Source organism: Dermacentor albipictus, chromosome 1 (genome assembly GCF_038994185.2).
Source record: "Dermacentor albipictus isolate Rhodes 1998 colony chromosome 1, USDA_Dalb.pri_finalv2, whole genome shotgun sequence".
Lineage (NCBI taxonomy): Eukaryota > Metazoa > Arthropoda > Arachnida > Ixodida > Ixodidae > Dermacentor > Dermacentor albipictus.
In genome coordinates this window covers 352,581,923-352,604,148 of record NC_091821.1, presented here as the reverse complement: position 1 = coordinate 352,604,148, position 22,226 = coordinate 352,581,923, and the positions used below count along the sequence as shown (strand labels likewise).

Genomic DNA, 22,226 nt, shown 5'->3' with positions numbered 1-22,226 from the left:
ATTGCTAAAAAGAAAGGTAATTGAACTCATGATCTTGTATAATTCCTTCCTCTTTCTTTCCAAGTCGAATACCACATGCACATGCAACCACCCCTCTCTAATTCATGTAGTAAGAAACCCTTACAACAAGACAAGAATTGGAAACATGCAATACTTGAGCGAAACAATTTTTTTTTTATCCTATTCACATGCGACTTATGAATTTGACACTATCTTTTTTAACCGTCACAACCGCTGATGATTATAAACTTGTCACTGGAATTAGTACCAATATAATATATTATGAGTATAGTCGTTATGTGGGAACCGACCATGACATGTGAACCTGTCAGCTTGCTTTTTGTTGCAGTTTTTGACAATAGGAGGGCAAACTGTCAATGTCAGTGGCATTGTGTGTAGCTTTTATACTTCATACTATGAGCTACTTGACCGCCTGCTTTTTCAACATGGCTGCCTGTGTGCCACATTTATGGAAGCTTCTGGAAACTTTGTACAATTTTCATCATTTCTTGTGATGTAGAAAGAATTAATATAAGGTCAATGTAAAATATGCGAAACTGCAACTACTGAAACAAGTGTAGGGGAAAGCTCATGATGTGGCTTCTTTAGTAACTGCTTCAAGTGATTCCTGCTAAGCCCATCAGAGCTATAAATACTACCTAAAACTTCACTGCTTAAATTTAGCTACTGGCTACCCTTAGTAAAGCTGTGATGAAATAGCTAGCTCCCTTCAGCCAAATGATGATTCATGGTGAGCCATGCTTAAATGCACTTAATAAATGCATTTCCTAGACCTAAAAGGTGTCAAGTGTCTCATTTTCTTAAATGTGTACCAGCAGTAGACAAGGACCATCGTTAAAGGTCAGGATGTTAAGCAGCTCACAACCCAACCACAGCAGTGACTCAATTTCTACGGTCAGTGATTGGATAATTACAGATGTACTATTGCGCTCAGTGTGAGCTGCAACACATGAGCCATGGCCGCAGCTACATTCTCGTGAAAAACTGTAGAGAGGGTTTTGCCATTCCAGAAATGACCGCATACTCCTGTGCTTTACGGTGTCTGCTTTATTCGTGGACTGATAATACATTGGCCTGCAGGACAGCCTGTAAGCCCTCAGTGCCATCATCATGGTGCCATGCCGCTCCAACTTTCTACTTTTTCTTTTATCCACGATGGAACGATGGCTGCTTGGCGAGCCAGTGTATTGCTCCACGAAGAAAAAAAAATTAACTTACGCGGTTCTACGTGCCAAAACTACTTTCTGATTATGAGGCACGCCGTAGTGGAGGACTCCAATAACTTTGACCACCTGGGGTTCTTTAACGTACACCTAAATCTAAGTACACCGGTGTTTTCGCATTTCGCCGCCATCAAAATACGGCCGCCATGGCCGGGATTCGATCCCGCGACCTCGTGCTCAGCAGCCCAACACCATGGCTATTGAGCAACCACGGCGGGCTGCTCCACGAAGAAAGCACACAGTGTACGGCATGAGGGTATGCACATTTCTGGAATGGCAACACCCTCTCCACCTTTTTTCTCAAGATGCAACCATGGCTGACATGTTGCAGCTCATATTCAACGCAACAGTACATGAGCACGGCTCATATCAAGGCATGACAGCATCACATTAGGATGGGTTAAAGCTGCATAATGCCGAAACTGCAGAACACGAAACTACATCACTAGTAACAGCCAAAGAGGCATGCAATGAAAGAATTCCAAGCCATCACGTGTGCATGGCAGTTCTCGCCACACAGTACCCAGACTTGAACACTGTTGCATAGGCCATAAAGACTCTTATTATGGTTGTAGAAATGTCCTCTGCAGTTCATGTGCACCAAGCAAACATGCTCTTTGTTTTGTTGGAATTATGCTTTTTTTTCATGGGCTTTAACAGTGCTGCAGCCATAGTTTCCTACTAAAATTACTAGAGAGAACTCTGGCACTGCAATCATTAAGCTAACACAGGAATCGTAGGTAGTACATGGATTTGTCTAATCTCAGTGCTTGTGGCTTCAGACATTCTTGTTGCATTATTTATTATGCGTTAATTTCACTTCCAAGCAATCATAGTTTTTTGAACAAAGGAAAGGAATAAGTCTCCGCGCACATGCATAATCATTGCAAATTCTTGCACTTAGAAAATTATCTATTTGCAAAAGTCACAAGGCATGGAGGATGAAGTTCAGTCAAATTCACGTTCTAACCATCATTTCCATGTTGTCTAAACCACCATACATGCAGCTCTTGCAGAGACTAGTGTAATTTTTGTAGGAAGCTCTATGGCTGCAATCATTAGCACTAGAGACAAAACACAGTTGCCTGCTCTGACTGTGGGCTATGCAGCCTTTGAGAAAGTTACAGGAGAACACATTACGAAAGTGACGAGCCAAACTCTTGGTGCCAAGTTTCAAACTTTGCTGCGAGTGCTTTGCCAGTGGGCTTGGTCTGCTTGATGGCATCCAAGATGTCCTCCGTTGACACTGGCTCAGGGATGATGCGGTCAGTTCCGTCTGCCTCTGCAGTTGACAATGTCGCCAACGGTGTATGAATGTAATTGAAGTACTGAAGATAAATTATATCACAAAAATAGCACATTCGCTTCTTGTATCTTTATGGCCTCTTTGGTAGCCTTCCAGATGACAAACATCATCATCTACTACTTGCTAACTATGTACTTGAACACAACTTATATACTGAAATTATCAATTATTTGGAAGACCAGAAAATTATTTCTGAATGTCAGCATGGCTTTCCTGAGGGCTTTTCATGCGAACCATAGTTAGAAGGCTTTTTAGAGAAGTTACATTTATTTATAGACCATGGATTCCAAGTTGATGCCGTCTTTCTAGATTTTTCAAACGCTTTTGATCATGTTTCTCTCACAGACTACTGCTGAAACTCACGAACCTTTACATACACCCAACTGCTATTAGGAGGATTAGAGATTTCCTCTCATCTAGAATACAATACAACTGAGCTAACAACATTAGTTCTTCTACCCAAGTAAAAGTTATGGAGTTTTACGTGCCAAAACCACTTTCTGATTATGAGGCACGCCGTAGTAGAGGACTCCGGAAATTTCGACCGTCTGGGGTTCTTTAACGTGCCCCTAAATCTAATACACAGGTGTTTTCGCATTTCGCCCCCATCGAAATGCGGCCGCCGTGGCTGGGATTCGATCCCGCGACCTCGTGCTCAGCAGCCCAACACCATAGCCACTGAGCAACCACGGCGGGTCTTCTGCCCAAGTAATCTCCGGTGTTCCACAGGACAGCGTTCTTGGTCCACTACTTTTCCTAATCTATATTAATGATTTACCTAATTGTGTGTCTTCCCAAAGAAGACTTTTTGCCAGTGTATATGCTTATCAGTGTATAAATTACTTGTTTACTGTTATGTTCAAACAATTGCCTCAATTGTGAGCAAGAACACTTTTATTTCTCTATCACTTTTTCAGCACTTATGTGTATTTTTTGCCATTATTACATATTTATTGCGTCTGATGAGCACGTATTGCTATATTTATTTTCAAGTTTGTACTTCATATGTTTTTATTACTCAATCAACTCTCAATTGTTGATCAGTTTCACTTGTGAATTTGGTTTTATCGCTTTATTTTGTATATTCTTGTAGCTTTTATATAATATCATTCACCTTACTTTCTTTTTTGTATCCCCTGCTCTGCCTAATAATACCCTTTCGAGGGCCTTTAGGGGCATTGTGAAATAAATAAGTAAGTCTTCACTGAGTGATCACTAGGGTTGCAAAATAAGTGCAGTGGAGCACAAATGCTAACCAGTCATTGTGACAACAAGCGGACGTGCTAAATGCAAGCACGTTTTTGTCTATGACTGAGCTGCAAAGCTGTGACTGTGCAGAAGTTGGAAAAGCTAAGAGGACAGCAAATACAGCACTAAATTATTTTTTTAATTAACGAAGAGAGTGGGGTTACTTGGTGTTGATGGAAAGCAGTTGGGACAGGATAGAGTGCTGTTTTTTTTATCTGACTTTGCCTACCCTATTGTTTCTTTTGTGGTACCATCATGCATGAGCTTTGATCACCATGTTATGAAAAATTTGCCAGGAGGTTAAAAGCAATTTTGGTAGTAATTTCAAAACTGTTAAAGTGCCGATACAACATCCATAAGCCTTACCAGAGTATATGAACCAATGTTTAAGAAAGTTCGATGGCCAAGTAATGTGCTCAATTCCATTAAATGTCATCTTACTTACTCAACATATCATAGTTAATTGTTCATAAAATTTATAGCTGGCACCAATTGACACACACACACAAAATGTCTCTCGTTCGCGAGGTTATGTTACCATGCTAGCAGTACTTGCATCAAAAACAGTAGTGCAGGAGAATTCAGCATGAAAAAAAAAATAACAGTTAAATGCAAAAATTACATTTGCTGCACCTGTCATGTCATTTGCTTCCCCCTCCTCCCCCCCATTTTACTCTGAAACAAATTCTAGTTCAAGTGCATTGCCGCCACATTATGGCATGGAAAGACAACAATGACGACAGCAGCTCCAAGAGAAAGCTACATTTCTAAATGTAGCTACCACAACTGGCTGTTTCACTTGTGCAGAACACTTCGGATCTCAATAACATAATATGTCATAAAAAATTAGCAGCACCAGTGGTAACTGTGAGAACTGAAATGCTTACCATTATCACAGCATTCAGCAGCTTCCAGTGCTTGACGGAGGGACTTCATCACTGCTTCTTTGCAGGCTATCTTGATGTCTGATCCCGAATAACCCTCTGATGCCTGTTACAAAAGAAAGCACACAGGCACACACTCATTGATGGTGGTGCTCTAATTACTTTTTAAGACTAGTGATCACTGTAAATTATTAAGTAATCCAGTAAAGTTGTTTGTTATTCTGAACACTTCCAGATTGTTGATGTTACTCGACGCTGTACGAACTGTTGATGCCATTGAAAAAAATATTGTATCAATGTAACACAATGACAACCAGAAAGCTGACAGAGGTTCAACCAAGGGCTACGTGTGGACTTCTTATGTAGTTTTGTAGTTTCAGGCACATATAGGCAACAGCGGGGCTACAAACAGATGTACAAGCAGTAGCTTATCAAAATCTAGTATATTTACAATCAAGATATGATATCTGGTGGCTACGTCTTGCAACAGTTAATTTAATGTTCCATCCCTTTTATTATCCATTGAAATGAGAGGCCAATCCTGGCAATAATTGTGGCATTGTGCCACCTAGGCTAATGACAAAGAGCAAAAGGAATAAAAAATTTAAAAAAAAAACGGCACGAAACATGGCCCTTGGTTTCAAATTGCACTGCTGCCTTTGTAGCGACACCAGCACTCTTTTGTAAGTATGCAGTAGTTTCCCTATGTGTGTATGTATTTGTCAACATTAGCGATGAAACAGCCATTTGACCTTTTAGCACAGGCCTCGACACAGGCAGAAAGCTGACTTTGTGCAGCAACAAGCACTTTCAGCACAGTACCCAATTTACATTTATATACCAGATATGGTCTCAATTTTAAATGAAGTAGTGTATAAGTAAGTGGAGCCAGATTTACGTACATCACTCGGACATTTAGGTTGAAATCATAAAGCTAGTTTCATTAGGTTTTTAGAATTGGTTTTCCTGTGCATATGTCATAGTATAAAGCTATTTATAACTTGCAACAGGCATTGTGTGTGCAATCAGTGTGCTTCAAGCGAGCAAGGTTTCGTGGAACTAGAGCATGTCAATGAGACCATACTGTAGGACATGCACAACTAAAGTGAAGTTACTGAAAAGACATCCACAGGCTCCTTTACTTCTGATGCACACAATCTCTACTGTATAACTGTGCCGTGGAACATGTGAAAGCTGTTTAAAACCGTGAAACATTGTCTTCAAATCATGCAGAGTTGCAAGGAAGTTTCCCACTAATGAGCAAATTATCTGTCAGTGGTTGAGTTGGCGTACTACAAAATATTTCTAAAGCAGTACTGTCAGCAAGTGCAGTGAAAGAATGTATGACTGTACATTATTTAAAGCTTCTTTTTGATCCGATATCCTTCTTGAGCAAACTCCATGCCCTGGACCTAACTCCATGCCCTGGACCTCTTGTTTGGACCTAAACGGTCCAAACAAGACTCCACAGTGAACTTTCAATGGAAAGAAATACACAGGCTATGGCTGCTCCATTTAGTTCCATATTGATGATGATGGAAGATGGCGGGCTCTAGGGTTAGGTTTTGGTTTCAATTTTATTAGCTGGGTAGCATAAGCAGAATGAGGTTTTAGTTCGAATACTTTTTTCGGGGCAGGTACCGCACAATTTTCGACTAAGATGCCATATTAAAGCAGGTTGGGGCAAGGGGCTGCTATTGGCACAATTTGGCGCATCTGTTCCATCACTGCTATATGTAAACTGTGCAAGCTTTCTGAGTGAGGTAGAGGAAGAAACAAACAATCCCACCTCGCTGACGAGGTTGTAGTCAATGTCAGCAGCCACGAAGCAACTCTCTCGGCGGCCACCACTCTTGGCACTCTGACCGCCTTCAAGGAACTTGTGGAAAAGAAAGGTGCGAGCTTCTTTGCCTGGCAGAGGTACCAGGATACGTTTTTCCAGGCGTCGAAGAACAGCATGGTCCAGATCCCTGTTGTCAGAGGCATCAAATTTGTTTTGTGGTTACAGTCAACACATGAAACCTCTGATGGGTGGAACTACAAGAGGGAGACAGGGAAAAGTTCAAAAGCAGAAACTAGAAGACAATGCCCATGTGAAACGCTGACCTAAAATAATGAAGCCTCTGAACAAGCGTGCCCATGGCATCACACTTTTATGCGAAGCATATTACGAGGGCTCAACCCAGCTCCTCAGGCGCGGCGGTGACCATGAAATCACGTGACACCGTGACGTCACGACAGAGGAGAAGTGGCTTTGGCTCAACTCTTGCAAGACGGGCTGGGTGGGAATCGAACCAGGGTCTCCGGAGTGTGGGACGGAGACGCTACCACTGAGCCACGAGTACAACGCTTCAAAGCGGTACAAAAGCGCCTCTAGTGAATGCGGTGTTGCCTTAGAAACGCGCTGTTTCTAAGGCGTGCGTCTCTTGCTCAGGCGCACATTTCGTTGCCGCGCCGAACGCTGCTTTGCTCGACGCTCACCGCGCCCAATGCGGGGCGCGTAGTCGCTGCCCTGTAGCCCATTGTCTTACACCCCTTGGCGGGTCGACGGGAACGCTGTCGCGTTCCACTCTTGAAGGCGAAGAAGTAATGCATGAGTTGTTTCTTCGTCTAGCCGAACCAAATATAGCCAAGCAACAGCAGTTCACCAGGCTAAACAGTGGTTCAACAACTAAAATAAAGGCTAGTATGCTTCGCATCCTGGGCTTAACCTTACCTAAGCCACAGCCATTTTTTAATTATGTGCACTTCTAAATTCCAGTTAAATAAAATAACTCACAAAATTTTTGTAGGCCCATAACGATTTCAATGCATTAAGTCACTTTAATTAATAAAACTAGCTGCTGGGTGAGTTGCTTCATAACGCTTAGAAAGAATAAAATGCGCAACACAGGTGAACTGTCTGTGTCTCGACCTCTCACCGTTGTCTGCATTGTGCATTTTAATGCAACAGCAGTAAGAGTCCTGTGTCGCAGAATATCCAGTGTCGGCGAAGTTCTTCATGAGCAAAAACTGTCATATGTATTTAGGTACATGTATATGCCACGTCATGCTATATGACATGCAATACATGCGGGTTGCCACACCAGTCTATCATTAAAGTTGCTCTTACCTTGTCTAACATTCTTGAGAAAGTTATTCCTAGGAATTTTGAGAATGACAGCCCACAAACAAATGTCATTAAACAAGACACCGACAGTGCACAGCTTTTATGTTAAATCTTTTCAGACCTAAATAATAAAAGTGCGAAATGGAAGCCTAAAAATGATGTAATTTTTTTGCCGTGCACTACTTCCAGGATCGGCCCATGCAAGAGGCTGCATTTCTACCAGAAAACTTGCCTTTGTGCACAGTGTTTGCTGCCATCGTTTGCCGGTATACATTACATTTACATAAGTTGCAGTTACCGGGAAGACTGAGAAGCAGTCAGGGATCTTTTAATGCTATCACATTCCACTCCTAAAGGCACAGCTTAAGTGTCCTCCAAATTTTATTCTTCCTAAACTTTTAGCTAAAATATGTAGAACAAGAATCTGTAATTAAAGTATTTTTGCTTCCCATAGCAGGGAAACATGGTAAAAAGGCTGATGAGAGCCACGATAGGTAATGTGCGTCCATGTTTGATATTCAGGTTGCTGTGTATGTTGGCAGATCTCACTAAAAAATTATGCTACCATACTGGTTGCTGTGAATTCAATAAGGTTGCACATTATATGTGCTCCCATGCCTTAGTTTTGTCGTATGACCATAAGTAAGTCATCTGCAATTGCATTGTCTTTCCCTTTATCTTTATGCGTGTTCATGCCTTGGTGCTTTGACCACAACTATGTAAGGTGATGACTGTTTTACATCACGAAGTTGCCAATGTGCCAACATATTAAACACGTTAAACATATTAAACACTGCAAAAACAAGCATCTTGATTACTAATGCTGTCAATGGTGCTCTGTAGGTTGACATAAAGTTGAACTTCTGGTGCTGCAAAAATGAAAGTGCAATCATTTTCTGTAAAACCATCATAAGATGCAACCAATAACTGATTTTCACTTAGAATTTGCAACTAGCATTATGTCCTTTCGTTGCTGAATTTTCTCGGTGCTTCAACAAATGACCATTTGCTCACCATGGTGAATTAGAAGTGGCCAACACAAAGACATGATCCTTAGAGTTGCTGAGACCATCCATCTGTATCAGAAGCTCACTTTTCATGCGACGACTGGCCTCGTTCTCACTGCAACATGAAAACACACAATTGGGGGAGTTTCAGAATTTGCCTGGAAGGAAAGCCTAGCTGCTGTACTTCATTCAGAAATCAAAATGCACAGAAAATGAATCGTCAGAAAAGTCTGACAGGAAAGATGAACTGTGCTCTTCGTGCACAAATGAAGATTGGAACTGCTGCACTCAGCGGCTGGTTACCTGTTTCCTAGTGCACCTTTAGCCCCAACCAGTGCATCGAGCTCATCCAGAAATATGGTTGCAGGCGAGTTGTGACGGGCCAGTTCGAACAGTACCTACATGAGAAAGAGTGCCCTCAAGTTATGCAAAATGAATCCTCTGTGTTAGCAGAGCATAATTATCAAAAACACAAAAACACTCCTTATCACTGCAATCAAGGTATCAAGTAACAGAATGGATAACTGGGCTAGTTGATTTAATACTTGCACCTTGTAACTGTCAAAGAGCACAAGGACAAGAAACAAAGAGAGTGGACAGGACGGAAGTGGAAGCGCTCCGTCCTGTCCATTCTCTTTGTTTCTCGTCTTTCTGCGCCTTGACAGTTTCAAGATGCAAGGTATCAAGCACATGCAAATTAGGAGATGTATCTATAAGCACTGCACAATATGGCAATAGGAAAAAGAATTACTTACCCTGACTAGCTTTTCAGACTCGCCTCGCCACTTGCTGACTAGTGTCGAAGCAGTGATATTGAAGAATGTTGTCTTGCATTCTGTTGCAACGGCCTTTGCAAGGAGTGTCTTTCCAGTGCCTGAAGCAGAGCATTTATTAATACAACTGTTTAATTACTTGATGGCAAGATTTACAACATTACGCCAGATCTGAGCTCTGCTCACTTCTGTACTGTGTACGCTATACCAGGTGTTTCTATTTATGTGGAACACTTCTTTTTCTAAAGGAAACTGCCCTATCTAGAACCCTGTCATTCTTGCAGATAGGCTACATGGCTAGACATACATTAGCAGCGGAAAAATGTTAGCGGTAATTTTGATAATTATTTATAGCATCACATGAAAGGCAAACTTGAGCTGCTCTAAAATTTGAAGAACAGGTTTGTATTTAAGGTGTAGAACTTGCCACTATATAAAACATGAAACCAATACACATTTGGAAAAAAAAAAACAAGAAGGAAGGAGGAATAATATGACTGCACCTCAGGGACTGCTAGCAAAAGACCAGAAGACAAATAAAACTCGTGAAAAAGAAAGCAATTAAGTTAAATTATATAGGAGATGACACCAGCCCAAGGTGCGAAATTGATTTGACAGTGGCAAAAAGACCTCTTTCATGCTAGTAAACAAAGGTGGCACTGTTATTTCCAGCACACTGACATTTAGGCAATGAACACAAGGCTCCATGTCAGGCGCACAGTTTGTTAAAGGACCCCTCATCAGGGCCTATAGAAAGTTTTGGTTATAGTACATCAGAACTTCTATAATTCCATCTTCAGAGCATTTTATCGCAGGTATTCTCGAAATACGTAAATTATTAGAGGAAGTAGGACAAACTGAAATGTCATGTTGCCGTGATGCCAGGAGGCTAGCTTTACTGCCAACATGGACACTTGTTTTGCCTCAACTAGCGTTTGCAAGAAACATTCCGTTTGAGCCTTCTCCTATAGTGGAGCCACGGGTTTGCATCTCATTTACATCATGAGCACCAACTCCTTTTTTTAATTTTTCCTTTTTTTTGCTGTGCAGCATACTTTGAGTGGTGGTATTGTGCATTCTGTATTGTATGATTTATCGACGCCATGTATCATAATCAGGGAAATTGTAGGCAGTGCGTTTATGCATGTGACCTTAATTTCCTAGCAGAAAGCAGGGCTCTCTCGAGAGGAAGGAAGTGCGGGCTTGTGTTTAAAATTTCAGCTCTTCTCATGCCGCGCAGCAGTTTGATAGCTTGCAGACACAATAATCAGCACAAAATCCATGCGCCTCGCTTGTCTGTTTAAAACACCCGAACTTGTAAGAGGCTCTTTAACTCAGTTTGCTGGTTCTGTAGATCTAGCTAACAGCAATTACTCTTCTGACAATGGGTATCAGGCTTTCATACCACTGTTCCTAGAATTGGACACATCTTTTCTAAAGGAACTGTACACCCTGTACCACTGTTGCAATGCTGAGGTCATGCCATGGCTTACAAAAGCTGTCGTGTTGCAAAGTGTGTGCGTCATAACTAATAAATGTCCTAAATTACAAACAGCCACTATCTTTACATTTACTACTGTGACTTTCAATCAAAGACAAAGTTTTTATTGTGGAAGTTTAGCTTCCTATAACGTCAATTTGTGACAGAGTTACACAGCTCAATAATGCTTGCCTTGCAGAAAATTGGGCTAGGTAGAATGACCTAAATGAGCGAGAGGACAAGAGGCGAGGAGACGAGTTTAAAAAAGATAAGGCCAAAATGGGAACACCCTTTCCTGTGTCTCACTTTCTTCTTGTACTTCATCTTCTTGCACGACTGCAGATCATGTGAATTGTCAATGGCACATACCCCAACACCAGCACTGGCATGCCTCTGATTTTACGTAATGAAAGAGGTCTGTAAACAAATTCTGCATGCTGTGTTTACCAAGGCATAAGCAGAAACCACATGGAACATGTATGCAAATCTGTCCTGCAGAAGTCTGCAAGATGAAGTTTGATAGAAGGAAGTAATTGTCATCCACATGGCAGTAGCGTGAAGCTACCTTGCATATTTCTGCAGAACAAGATTGTCATAATTGGTGTCTCTATGCTCTAAGTTGGTTAATTGGCCCAGCTCTGTGATCCACTAGCCTCCTGGTTAGCTCACATGGTACAGTGACCACCCCAGAGAGGTTCGATCACCAGTCCAGAATAAGTTTTTCCTGAAAAGTGAAGCTTTCTCCTTAAGAAACCTGTACTGGCTTCCTTTGTAACTTCATGCAACTGTTGGGTGGATGACAATTATTCTCTATCATGGGACATATTTCAAATGAATATTTATCATGGCATCTCCACATTGCACTGTGTTATCATCACACTGTGACTTTCACTGAAAGGGGTTCCAGGTGCTCACTTTTAAAAAGAATATAGTAGCTTGCACTATGCACGCATTTCAGCCATAAATGTAGCACTGTTATAAAATTTGTAAAATCATAAAATGCGTGCTTTGCAGATGGAAATGCCATACTAAATGTGTGTTCCATGTGGTTACTGCCTGTGAAGGGAAAACCATAATTTTTTCAACTTGAAGATATTATAGGTTGTCCAAAAACAGGCACACAACACAGTGACATGTGAGATAAAATCCACCTGGTGGTCCAAACAGCAGAAGTCCCTTCCATGGACCCATTATTCCAGAAAAGATGTCTGGATACTAAGCAGCGTGCAACGATAATAAATGCATAATTGAATAAATGACTAACTACAGCACAGTGGTTCCAATTCAAATGTACTCATCATCAAATGTTTGTGATAGGCTCTTTAACTAATAATTCGAAGTCTGAAAACTATATAACATGTTTTTTAGTATTAATGCAATAACGAACTGCACAGCCAACAAAAGCTTCCAATAACACTAAACCATGCTCTCTCTAAACGCTGTCATTATGTGACACTCGTCATGAAAAAACAAGATCACTTTATCATGTCTTTGGATCATTCATACTAGATATAGTACAGCTTCTACGTGTATTGTGTTGTGAACTATGAATTCAAATTTACTGATTGAGGTACCTTTGTGAAAACAAAAAGAATTTTCTTTTCTTTTTTTCTTCTTCCCAGTGGTACTGATTGAGTGACTGATCTTTATTACATGCAAAAGAACCTTTTGTCAAACTTCCTATAAGAGTGACACTACGGCACAAAGCTGTAGACTAATTTCAACATCCTATTTTTTTTTTTCATGTGAGCCGCAACATAACTACATAGCATATCTCTGCAGTCTGCTCTACAGGCATCGGGCTCCTCCATTTGGAACATTAAAGCTATGTGCTTGTTTACAGCCGTAGTGGTGTGTGTTTCATCTTAGCTTTATATGGTAGCTTAAGATTGAGGTGCCAGTGCTTTAATGCCCCTTCCAACGCTCTTATGGAAAGTTACAAAATATCTTGAGAAGAAAAAAGAGGAATGAGCTCACGAACAAAAGTTAAATGCTGAATGAGTACAAGCACATTCAAAGTGCTACTTGAACAAGATTAACCTCTAATGTTGATGGATGTATAATTCTCTGCTGAGATATTCAAGGCAACATGATGTAATGAATTCAAGAACTATTGCTGGACCCTTGAAATAAACTTTGCTAAATACAGTCAAGCACCTCTACAATGAATGCGTCTACAACTAAGTGACCTGTTAGCAAAGACATAATTCTGTCCTGGTTCTATCGTGAGTGGTGCTGTGTGCAACGTTACAATAGAGTGACCTGTGCAGCAGATGATTTCGAAGGTCCCAAGCACTTATTTGTAAAGGCGTTCGACTGTATAGTTTGCACTGCAAAATACCACAGAAAAAAAGGTGCTGAACTGACCTTCATTGGGTAGATTAGAGCTTCTTTGATAAGCCGCTTTGCTGACTCAAGGCCAACAATGTCATTCCAGTGGACGTTTGGACTGTCCACATAGACATCCTGCAAAAGAAAGAGAGAAAGATATATATATATATATATATATATATATATATATATATATATATATATATATATATATATATATATATATATATATATGTGTGTGTGTGTGTGTATGTGCGTGCATGCGTGTGTGTGTGCGTGTGTGGGCCCGGCATCACAGCACGGGCGATGTCGCATTTCCGACGCCACACAAATGATGTACGTACATACATTGTGGAAATCGGCGAGGCAAGGACAATTTTTATAATAGTTCTTTTGGCTGGGCAACACAGTTTAGCTCTCACATGCTGAGGAAATTCGCATCACAGTCCCATACTGTGTGCACCAACTGTCTGAAGCAGGACAGCTACTGCACTGAGCCACAAAGTGGTGGCACAGATCCTATCACATAAATAGCATAGGAGTCCAATTAAAAAAAAAAAAGTTATATCCCACTTAGAACAAAAATCAAAATAAGATATGTATGGAATTGAAGCACCAAAATATAGGCATATCTAATGCACTTTATGCCATATTCTTACATGGAGCACCTCACTGCGAAAATCAGGGCTGAAACCGCATGAAAACTGACATTTTAGTATGTTTGTCATGTTGTTTCAATAAATCCATACAATGTAATGGTGCAAGAGATTTTCTTGCTGTAAAGTTGAGTTCCAGGAAAGTCAAGCGAAATAACTACATTGAGCAAACCAATAGTAGTTTTGGCAGTAAGAATCAATATTGCAGATTTTTGTCAAAATTTGGAACATCAAAGAAACTTTCCATGACCAATATTGCTGATAAGCACCATTACATATTGAAGATAAATCTTTGTTGTTCAGCAGGCAAAGTTGTGCAGCATTACACATTGGAATAACTTTATTACTAATTTTCTCACAGTACTGTGTTCTCACATACTTAATCAAACTTTAAAAGCATGTCACGTGACACGAAATTTTTTTTTCTACAAAAGTACATTTGAAAATGATTGTAAGCAAGGTAGCAAAAAGTCACGATTATAAAACAAAAGAGCAAAGATCTGGCATAGTTGAGTGACACGTCTGGGAAATTTGGTGTAGAATGATCCCCTTTTTTTTACATTGCGGTAACTGGGCAAATGGCCTCCGCTTCATCATCATTCTCCTACTTAGATTGCATCACTTGTACTGGTGCTCAAGCTCACTATGGCTACCACATGCTTGTTCAAAGTGCACTTATACGAGTGTGTGCATATGGACATGCAATTGCAGAAATAAAAGGAACACTGGAGAAAAAGCTAGGTCATCTAACTTCCCTTGATTTTGAAAAATCAGATGTGAAAGTTAGCACTCGAAGTTTGTCATTTTTGTGCACCCTGTAAAAGACATCCTTACCAAATGCAAGGTATCATATTGTCCAGAGATACAAGCATGAAAAATATTTTACATGCATATAGTATGTGTGCATGCATATCACAAACACATATTCATACACACAAACATAAAACAACTGTAAGAGTACCTTCCTTTTGTACAAATGTACACAGCACACAAGCAAGCTCTTTTTAGAATGTGGCCAAGCAGTATATATAAGATCTGCATTGCAAGATGGCAGTGAAGCAAGCTAAAAAATGTGAAATGAATGCAGCAAATTTGCAGGTGTAAGTATAGTTCATAACTGCTAATGGCTCTTTCATTCTGAACATAAGGGGTGATCATGTTTAAGTTTTACAGAATTAAAAAAAAATCGCCCATGACAGATAGCGTAACTGTAATGCTTGAGCAGAATTACTCGAAGCCGCAGACAATACACGAGTGAGAAATCGAAATGCATAATTGACTAGTTCACCAAAAATCACTAATTAATATTTAATTTACTTTATTGTACATATTGCAACTTACAAATTGCAGCAGGTGAGTTTGCCGGGTGTATTCACTTAAAATTGATTTTTCAGGATGATTCCAATTTCGAGATGTTCATTGCCAGAGTGTGTGACAAAATACATGGACATTACAGTTACTTTTGTGCTTTGATGAACAAAATAATGTTTTGTTAAGAATGTAAGTGGAACAACAGTGCATTTTCACTGCTAGTTTGATGGAACATATCGCCAAACTTGTGCCATCCTCGAAATTTGTTCCAAGTGGGTATGCATTGCCAACTAACTGGATAAGATTTGTAAATTGCAATATGTGCCATAAAGAAATTCATTACAAGGTAATTAGCAAATGTTTGTTATTTAGTCAATTATGCATATAGATTTCTTGCGTAAGTAATACCCGCCGCTTCAAGCAATCCAGCTCAAGGACTACAATTATGCTATCTGCCACAAGCTAATTTTAATTATTCTGTAAAACTTAAGCACGATCACCCCATATATTTTGCTGCAGATGAATGGTATCTATTACAAAGAGTTTACTGATGTTCTAGTCGGTGCATGGTATTCAGAACAAGAACAGTGCAACAAACAAGACAAGAAGGAGACATAAACACAGTCCTGAGGACACACATAGGGCACATAGTCATGCACATAGTGCATGCCATGTCATATTCTATGCTAAAGAAAACAGAAAACAAAGCTAACAAAAGTATTGGCAGCATATATGTGCATAATGTGAAATCACAGTAAGTCTACCAAACCAATAATAAGCTCCACTCTGCTACATGTCATTAAGGGCAGTGCATTCAAGTTCTCGCATAATTGTTTTTTTCTTTACCTTTGAAATGATGTCGACCAAGTTAAACCACTCACTCCCCAAAGTGGCACCCATGGCCTGCGGCAGCTTTAGCTGGGGCAATCCAGGTGTACAGATCTGCACAAACACGGCATCACACTTTCTAGTACTAAGTGCTGCGTGAGTATCCACAGACTTGGCATGGTAGACAAAAAGGGTCCTTTACTAAATCACAATATATAAACCTGTGCACTATTTTCTGTTCTCTTTAACGCGCCGTTAATGCACTGAGCTTCTGTTTCTTTAATTTTGAAGGGCCATATCAAGAACATTCATTATTTCATCAGGCCACAGAATGTATCTATCCATATGATGTCCACTACTCTGCCAAAAACTACCATGTTGTGAAGTGCCACACATTGAAGTTTAATAAGGTATTGACTGCAACATATTGAGCATATTGTTCCACAAACAGTGTTCCACACTGTAACATAAAGAGAGGCAATGATCAGAGAGAAGACGGCACTAGGGCTTGTGTCATCTGCTTCTCTTATCCTTGTTCCTCATGCTGTTTTGACAGACTATCTTTCAAGGCGCTAGTGATATGCGCTGTAGCAATTGTCGCAATCAGCATGGTGCTTCTGGCATCAGCACGGTGTTTAAAGTCTGTGCCTCCAATATACAAAATGCATGAAATGTCTGCTTCATCATTGATGGAACACACACTCTAGACAGTGAGAATGCCAGCCACTCTCATTTAGTAACCAAGAATTGGCACAGAGGCCATGTAAGAAACTTTTAAGCTATTTCAAAATGGATCTTGTGTACTAAACCATGGCTACATGCTGACCTGTCGTACACTGTCTTGCATCAGTATTATGGTGTATCACTGCTTGATAGTTAGCCAAGAGATCTATTCCTTCCACAACCAAGATAGATTTTGTCAGTGCCACTACTTTCCATGTTTTTGCTGCGACAGTGAAAAGGCAAGGAGAGAGAGAGAGAAAGACGTGAAAGCAAAAGAGAAAGAGTGTGCTTTTTTTTTTTTATTACGCCTCCCGAAGATACTAACAAACTTGTATATTGTGATAACTGACAAAATCATATTACTTTTGCAGTTTCGATTGACTTGAAAATGGCACCCAAAATATTTAAAGAGTAAGTAGTGGACTCACATGCAATAAAGCACAATAAAGCCCGAACAATTTAAATTTTTTCCTTATTTACTTAAACGGCACCCTGCTAGGCATGTTACTGGCAACAGCAGACTTTCTACAGTATCATAACTTAGGACATTGTTACAGGTATATTTACAACTTTGCTAGTGCTGGGCATTGATCAAAAATGTTAACCCAATTAACCACATCTTTTTAATACATTAATTTACTAATGGGATTTGTAGACTTACATATGTGAGCTAAAAATCAAAACTGATAACTTTTAAAAATGTACATAAACTTTATAGAAAAACCAACCTGTACTATTTGAAGACAGTTGCCTTTATTATTATGTCAGTGACACCTTGCTTGAGCATACATACATTGATAGCATCAAATACACTCAGATGAAATCATAACTAAAATATTAAATTCTGAGGTTTTACGTGCCAAGAAACACGATCCAATAATGACGCACACCAGAGTGGGGAACTCACAATCAATTTTGATTATCTAGGGTTCTTTAATATGCACCTAAATCTCTAATTATAATATACACCATAGTGGGGGACTGCAGATTAATTTTGACCCTCTGGGGTTCTTTAACGTGCACCTAAATTAATGTGCAAGGACATTTTTGCACTTCAACCTCATCGAACCGCTGCGGCCACAGTTGGGATTGAACCGGCGACCCTCAGGCTCAGCAGCACAACACTATGGCCACTAAGCTACTGTGGTGGGCAAGAAATCATAAGCCCAGTGTTGGGCAATTTACTTGACTACTCGTCTTGCTGGCTTGAAGTAGAATACACATAGATGGCTTTTGTCCTGACTCCTGAGAAACATGCATGCAGGTACCATCTTAGCTGGAACACTGAATCTGTGGCTGCCTTCCTTGGTGTAGAACAAGTGACGCGAGGACAGGGGTGTTGGCACTTGCCTGATTCTGCTAATGTGACCTCAGCCAATTAACAGGGATAAAGCAAAACGATTATGATTGAAGCATTTGTTGATTAATCGGACAGTTAAGTTATCAACTGTTCAGCCCTAAAATGAATCAAGGCCATTATTATCTATTGGCAATAGTTTGCTTACCTGTATTCCCAGGCGCCTGTCAATGGTGATGTTTTCTGGCCGAAAGGTGTTTTCAAGCTATGAAATAAATACAAAAGAGGAATCAGTGAAACAAGAAAGGACAATTGAAATACAGTATTGCTTCAGCTGCAAGAATTGAAGCAACAACCAACGAAATTTACATTGCTTCTGCAAACTTATTTTCAGAGGAATGCTTCTTATTCATTATTAATAAAAGATTATTTAGATCATAATATCAGACATTAAACAGGAATGTTGGTAAGATGCTGAACAGCTCAAAGAGAACATTGGACATATTACAGGCGTGCAACCAAATGCATGGCATGTTACAGGAAAGTTAGGTAACTGATTAAAATAAAGGCAACAGATGCTTACAGTAATGAAACAGTGTGAATTTCTGTTGGCATCGCTCACAGTGCATGGACTGGCTTACGAGTGAAGTCCGCGTGATTCGATTACACAGTAAGGCTGGCTCAGAGTAACAATTGAACGTTACCGTATTTTCAGACTGAAGTTTTCCAAGTACTATACTACTTTTAGTATATTTAAATACATTTCAGTTTGATGTAGTAAAGTTGTGGTGCACATATGAGACACATATAGAGTACCTGTGCACTCAAACAACAAGTGCTAGCATTCAGCTGTAAAATGAACTCACAAATCCAAACATAACTTAAGATAAATAGAGAGCATGGTTTACCTTTCCTTTAGAGAGCTGTGACTCAGATTTGTGCTTTTCGTCACTACTTGCTCGATGAAGGCCCCGTATCCGAAATGTGCTGCAAAAGGACCCACTTCCATTGCTAGATGTTTGAGTTGACTGTCCCTGTGTAGAACTGAAAAGTTGTGATGGAGAAGAGTACAGTGATAAGAATTGTGCATGTACAGTGGTACAGCCGGCAGAGTCCACACAGATCCATAGTGCGAATGTTTTTTTTCTTATACACAGCACATTTGAAAGATGGGTTGGCAAAGAAATGAGCACTATGTACTTTGTGAGTCACCTAGTGACTTTTGCACTCCAGTATTTTAATATATAGCAACTTGCTCTGTGCTGAAAGCTCATATGCAACCCATTTGTCAGCAGCAGTTCGTGACCTAAATTTTAGCATGCTATAGGCTCTACAATTGCAAATATAATATTTAGCTAGACACTGTGACATGACAACAATCATTCTGCACTACTGAAGTGACTGCAGCATTGCTGACAACACTGCACAAGACAGTGTTCAAGCCGTTCAAGCTGCTGCAACCGTAAGTTCTCGGAGCATGCTATGTTGTTCATTGGCTCATATATTCAAAGTTTCAGCAAATAAGGGCTGATATAACGTAAAGATTCCTTTAACTAAATTTTATTCCTTTTTTACCGTTCACTGGTCATGCCAGCCAATCCTGGTGATAGCATAGATGGAGCGCTGTTCCTACTACTGAAGAAGTGTGAAAAAGAAAATAATTGGAATAGAACTGTTACATTATCCTGTTCGAGAAGCACTGATGATTAACAAATATACTTGCAGGCCCCTTGGTGGGGAATGTTAATAACTAAATTTGGAAGCATATAACTGAAAAGTAACGAATTCAAGAAATAACATATCATGCAGTTTGGGAAACAACATTGCAATCACTTACTGCGCTCGTGATGACTTTGAATGTTTCTGTGTGCCACTCTCTGCATGAGAAATGGAGCAATCAATAAACGTTGGTGTCTCTGCTGTGGGAAACAAACCATGCAGGCATAAAATTTAATTTAACACAACACACCTTCCAGTTTACGGGTGATATGTGGCTGTTTTCTGAACTTGACGAACTGGAATGTTTCATACTCTTGAAGTATTAGCTCCAGGTCGACGTTATCACAGAGAACATAATCGTCAAGTTTCAGTGTTGATTCAGTCTTGAGGCTTTCTGCAGTTGTCATCAGCCTTATAAAAGAAAACAGAGGGTGAGGCAATTTTTATAGAGCACCGAGCTAGGTAAAGTGATAAGGCAAATATAGTGAAGTAGAGCTCCTCACCCTTGGTGCTGAAGGTAGTGTAGGATCAAGACCAGGAGGTTGCGCTTTCGGACGGCTGATTTCTGTTCTTCCTGCACGTTAAAAGCCTTCGTCAGCTCTAAGCTCAGCTGCCAATTAAGAACTAAATACTTACAGTGTCACCGATATGCCCGTCCACAAAGGATTTTGCTGTTTTTGACTCAGCCATCTTCCTGCGAAAAACAAGAGTAACGCGAGGACACCCACATGTATACATACCGAAAACAAAATTTTCCAGTTGCCTTCACAAACCTCATGGTATAGGAAAATTTCACCGTCCTGGGCTCCATAACAGAACTAAGCGGCGCGAACGGCATGTCTTCGTAAAGTAGTCACGGCGCGACTGTTGTCAGCTCGAACGACCGCGTAGTGGAACTGGCTGACGTGCTGACCTGCGCCGTTTCCTTGCTTATTTTTGTAAGCTTCTAAACTGTATATGGAGCGAAGATGTTATTACTGTGCGTGAGAGACACTGGCGTGCAGGTCACCGACGCTCGTCCGCGGAATTATAAATAGAACAATTGATCGTGAGAGCCGCATTATCGCCCGCACGAACGCCTTTGACAGCGCTGACCAGTGCCAAGCGGCAAAGCCGCAACGCGCACACCTGTCTTCGGGAGAGAAAAAGAAAAGAATGTGACGCCACACGGGCGGATTTTAATAACATAGCGTTATACCTGTTAGTAGCTGATCAGAAGCCTCCTTCAAGATGATCAGCAGACTGTCGTCACCGTGGTAATGCTTGCTGTATGGCACAGCTGATCATCCCGCATCAACGCCATGACAAACAAGGTGCACTGCGTGCAGCCCAACGCGCAGGATTATTTTTGACCGAATGCCCGTAAGTTCATCAGTTGCAGTCGTCGCGTTTACATAGTTTAGGTAACGGTACCTAGATGGCAGAGCTCGACACACTTTTCAAAGAATTACAAAGAATCTGCGATAAATAAGAAATGAATATTTTGGTGACTAAGAAAAAAAAAGACATTTTAGTGTTAAAGTTTCTAGGCGTCTACTCACTATTGAAGTTATAAATTTCCCGAGCATGATCTCGTGCTCGGTGGCATCAGTGCCATCGTGTGATGCGGAAAGGCGGGAATTTCAACTTAAACATAAACGTCGCGCTTTTCTAGTGCTTATACATTTTCACGTGTGGCGCTCGTAGCTGGAGCGTGCTAGCATATGCAGGAGCACTAGCGCGCGCTCTCCTCCCCTCCTCCTTTCCTAGTGCGGGAAGTCAAACGCCCGCGCCAACCAAACAGATGCTTTACTCTCCTCTTTCTCTCCACATATCCGCAAGTACGCTTTCTCTCTCCGCTCTTTACTCTTCTCCCGATTTTTCTATCGCGCGAGATCGGCCGACGTTCATTCAAAATGGGATAAGTAGCTATTTAAAGGCCAAGTGAACCGAAATTTTCAGCCGTGTAAAAAGCCCAGTTTCAGCCTCTGTCCAAAATTTACGAGTCGACGCGTCGGAAAAACATGCATCTCGTAATAATCGACGTTTTCTTTTGAAGTTTTTTTTTTTCTTAAGTTGAAGTTGACGTTTATTCATATGCAAAACATAGGTACATCAATGTAATATACAGACGAGGGTCCCAAAGTCTTAATACTGAAAATGGGACCCTCATAATCCTTCTCATAACGAAACTGAAATAAGCACCGCCATTAATTACCACTCGCCGAAAGTTCCGTACGATTCAAACCGCGTAGAGAACCATGGAGCCCGTGTCATAGATTTGCTTCCCCTGCTTGTGCCGTTCAAGTGTGTCATGTCCCGCTAGCCTGC

General features: G+C 40.6%; 1 protein-coding gene across 1 annotated transcript; it reads right to left on the bottom strand.

Annotated features, from left to right (window-relative positions):
- Window positions 1-1,503: 1,503 nt before the first annotated feature.
- LOC135909605 (katanin p60 ATPase-containing subunit A-like 2) lies at window positions 1,504-21,036 on the bottom strand. The gene is made up of 16 exons (XM_065441585.2): window positions 20,690-21,036; window positions 20,553-20,610; window positions 20,420-20,490; window positions 20,167-20,327; window positions 20,035-20,074; window positions 19,106-19,241; window positions 18,406-18,462; window positions 16,196-16,291; window positions 13,419-13,517; window positions 12,203-12,266; window positions 9,554-9,672; window positions 9,102-9,196; window positions 8,806-8,913; window positions 6,472-6,652; window positions 4,686-4,788; window positions 1,504-2,526 (listed from the first exon to the last, which is right to left on the bottom strand). The coding sequence occupies exons 1-16, from the start codon at window positions 20,752-20,754 to the stop codon at window positions 2,381-2,383; spliced, it is 1,599 nt and encodes a 532-aa protein (XP_065297657.2). The 5' UTR covers window positions 20,755-21,036; the 3' UTR covers window positions 1,504-2,380.
- Window positions 21,037-22,226: the final 1,190 nt, after the last annotated feature.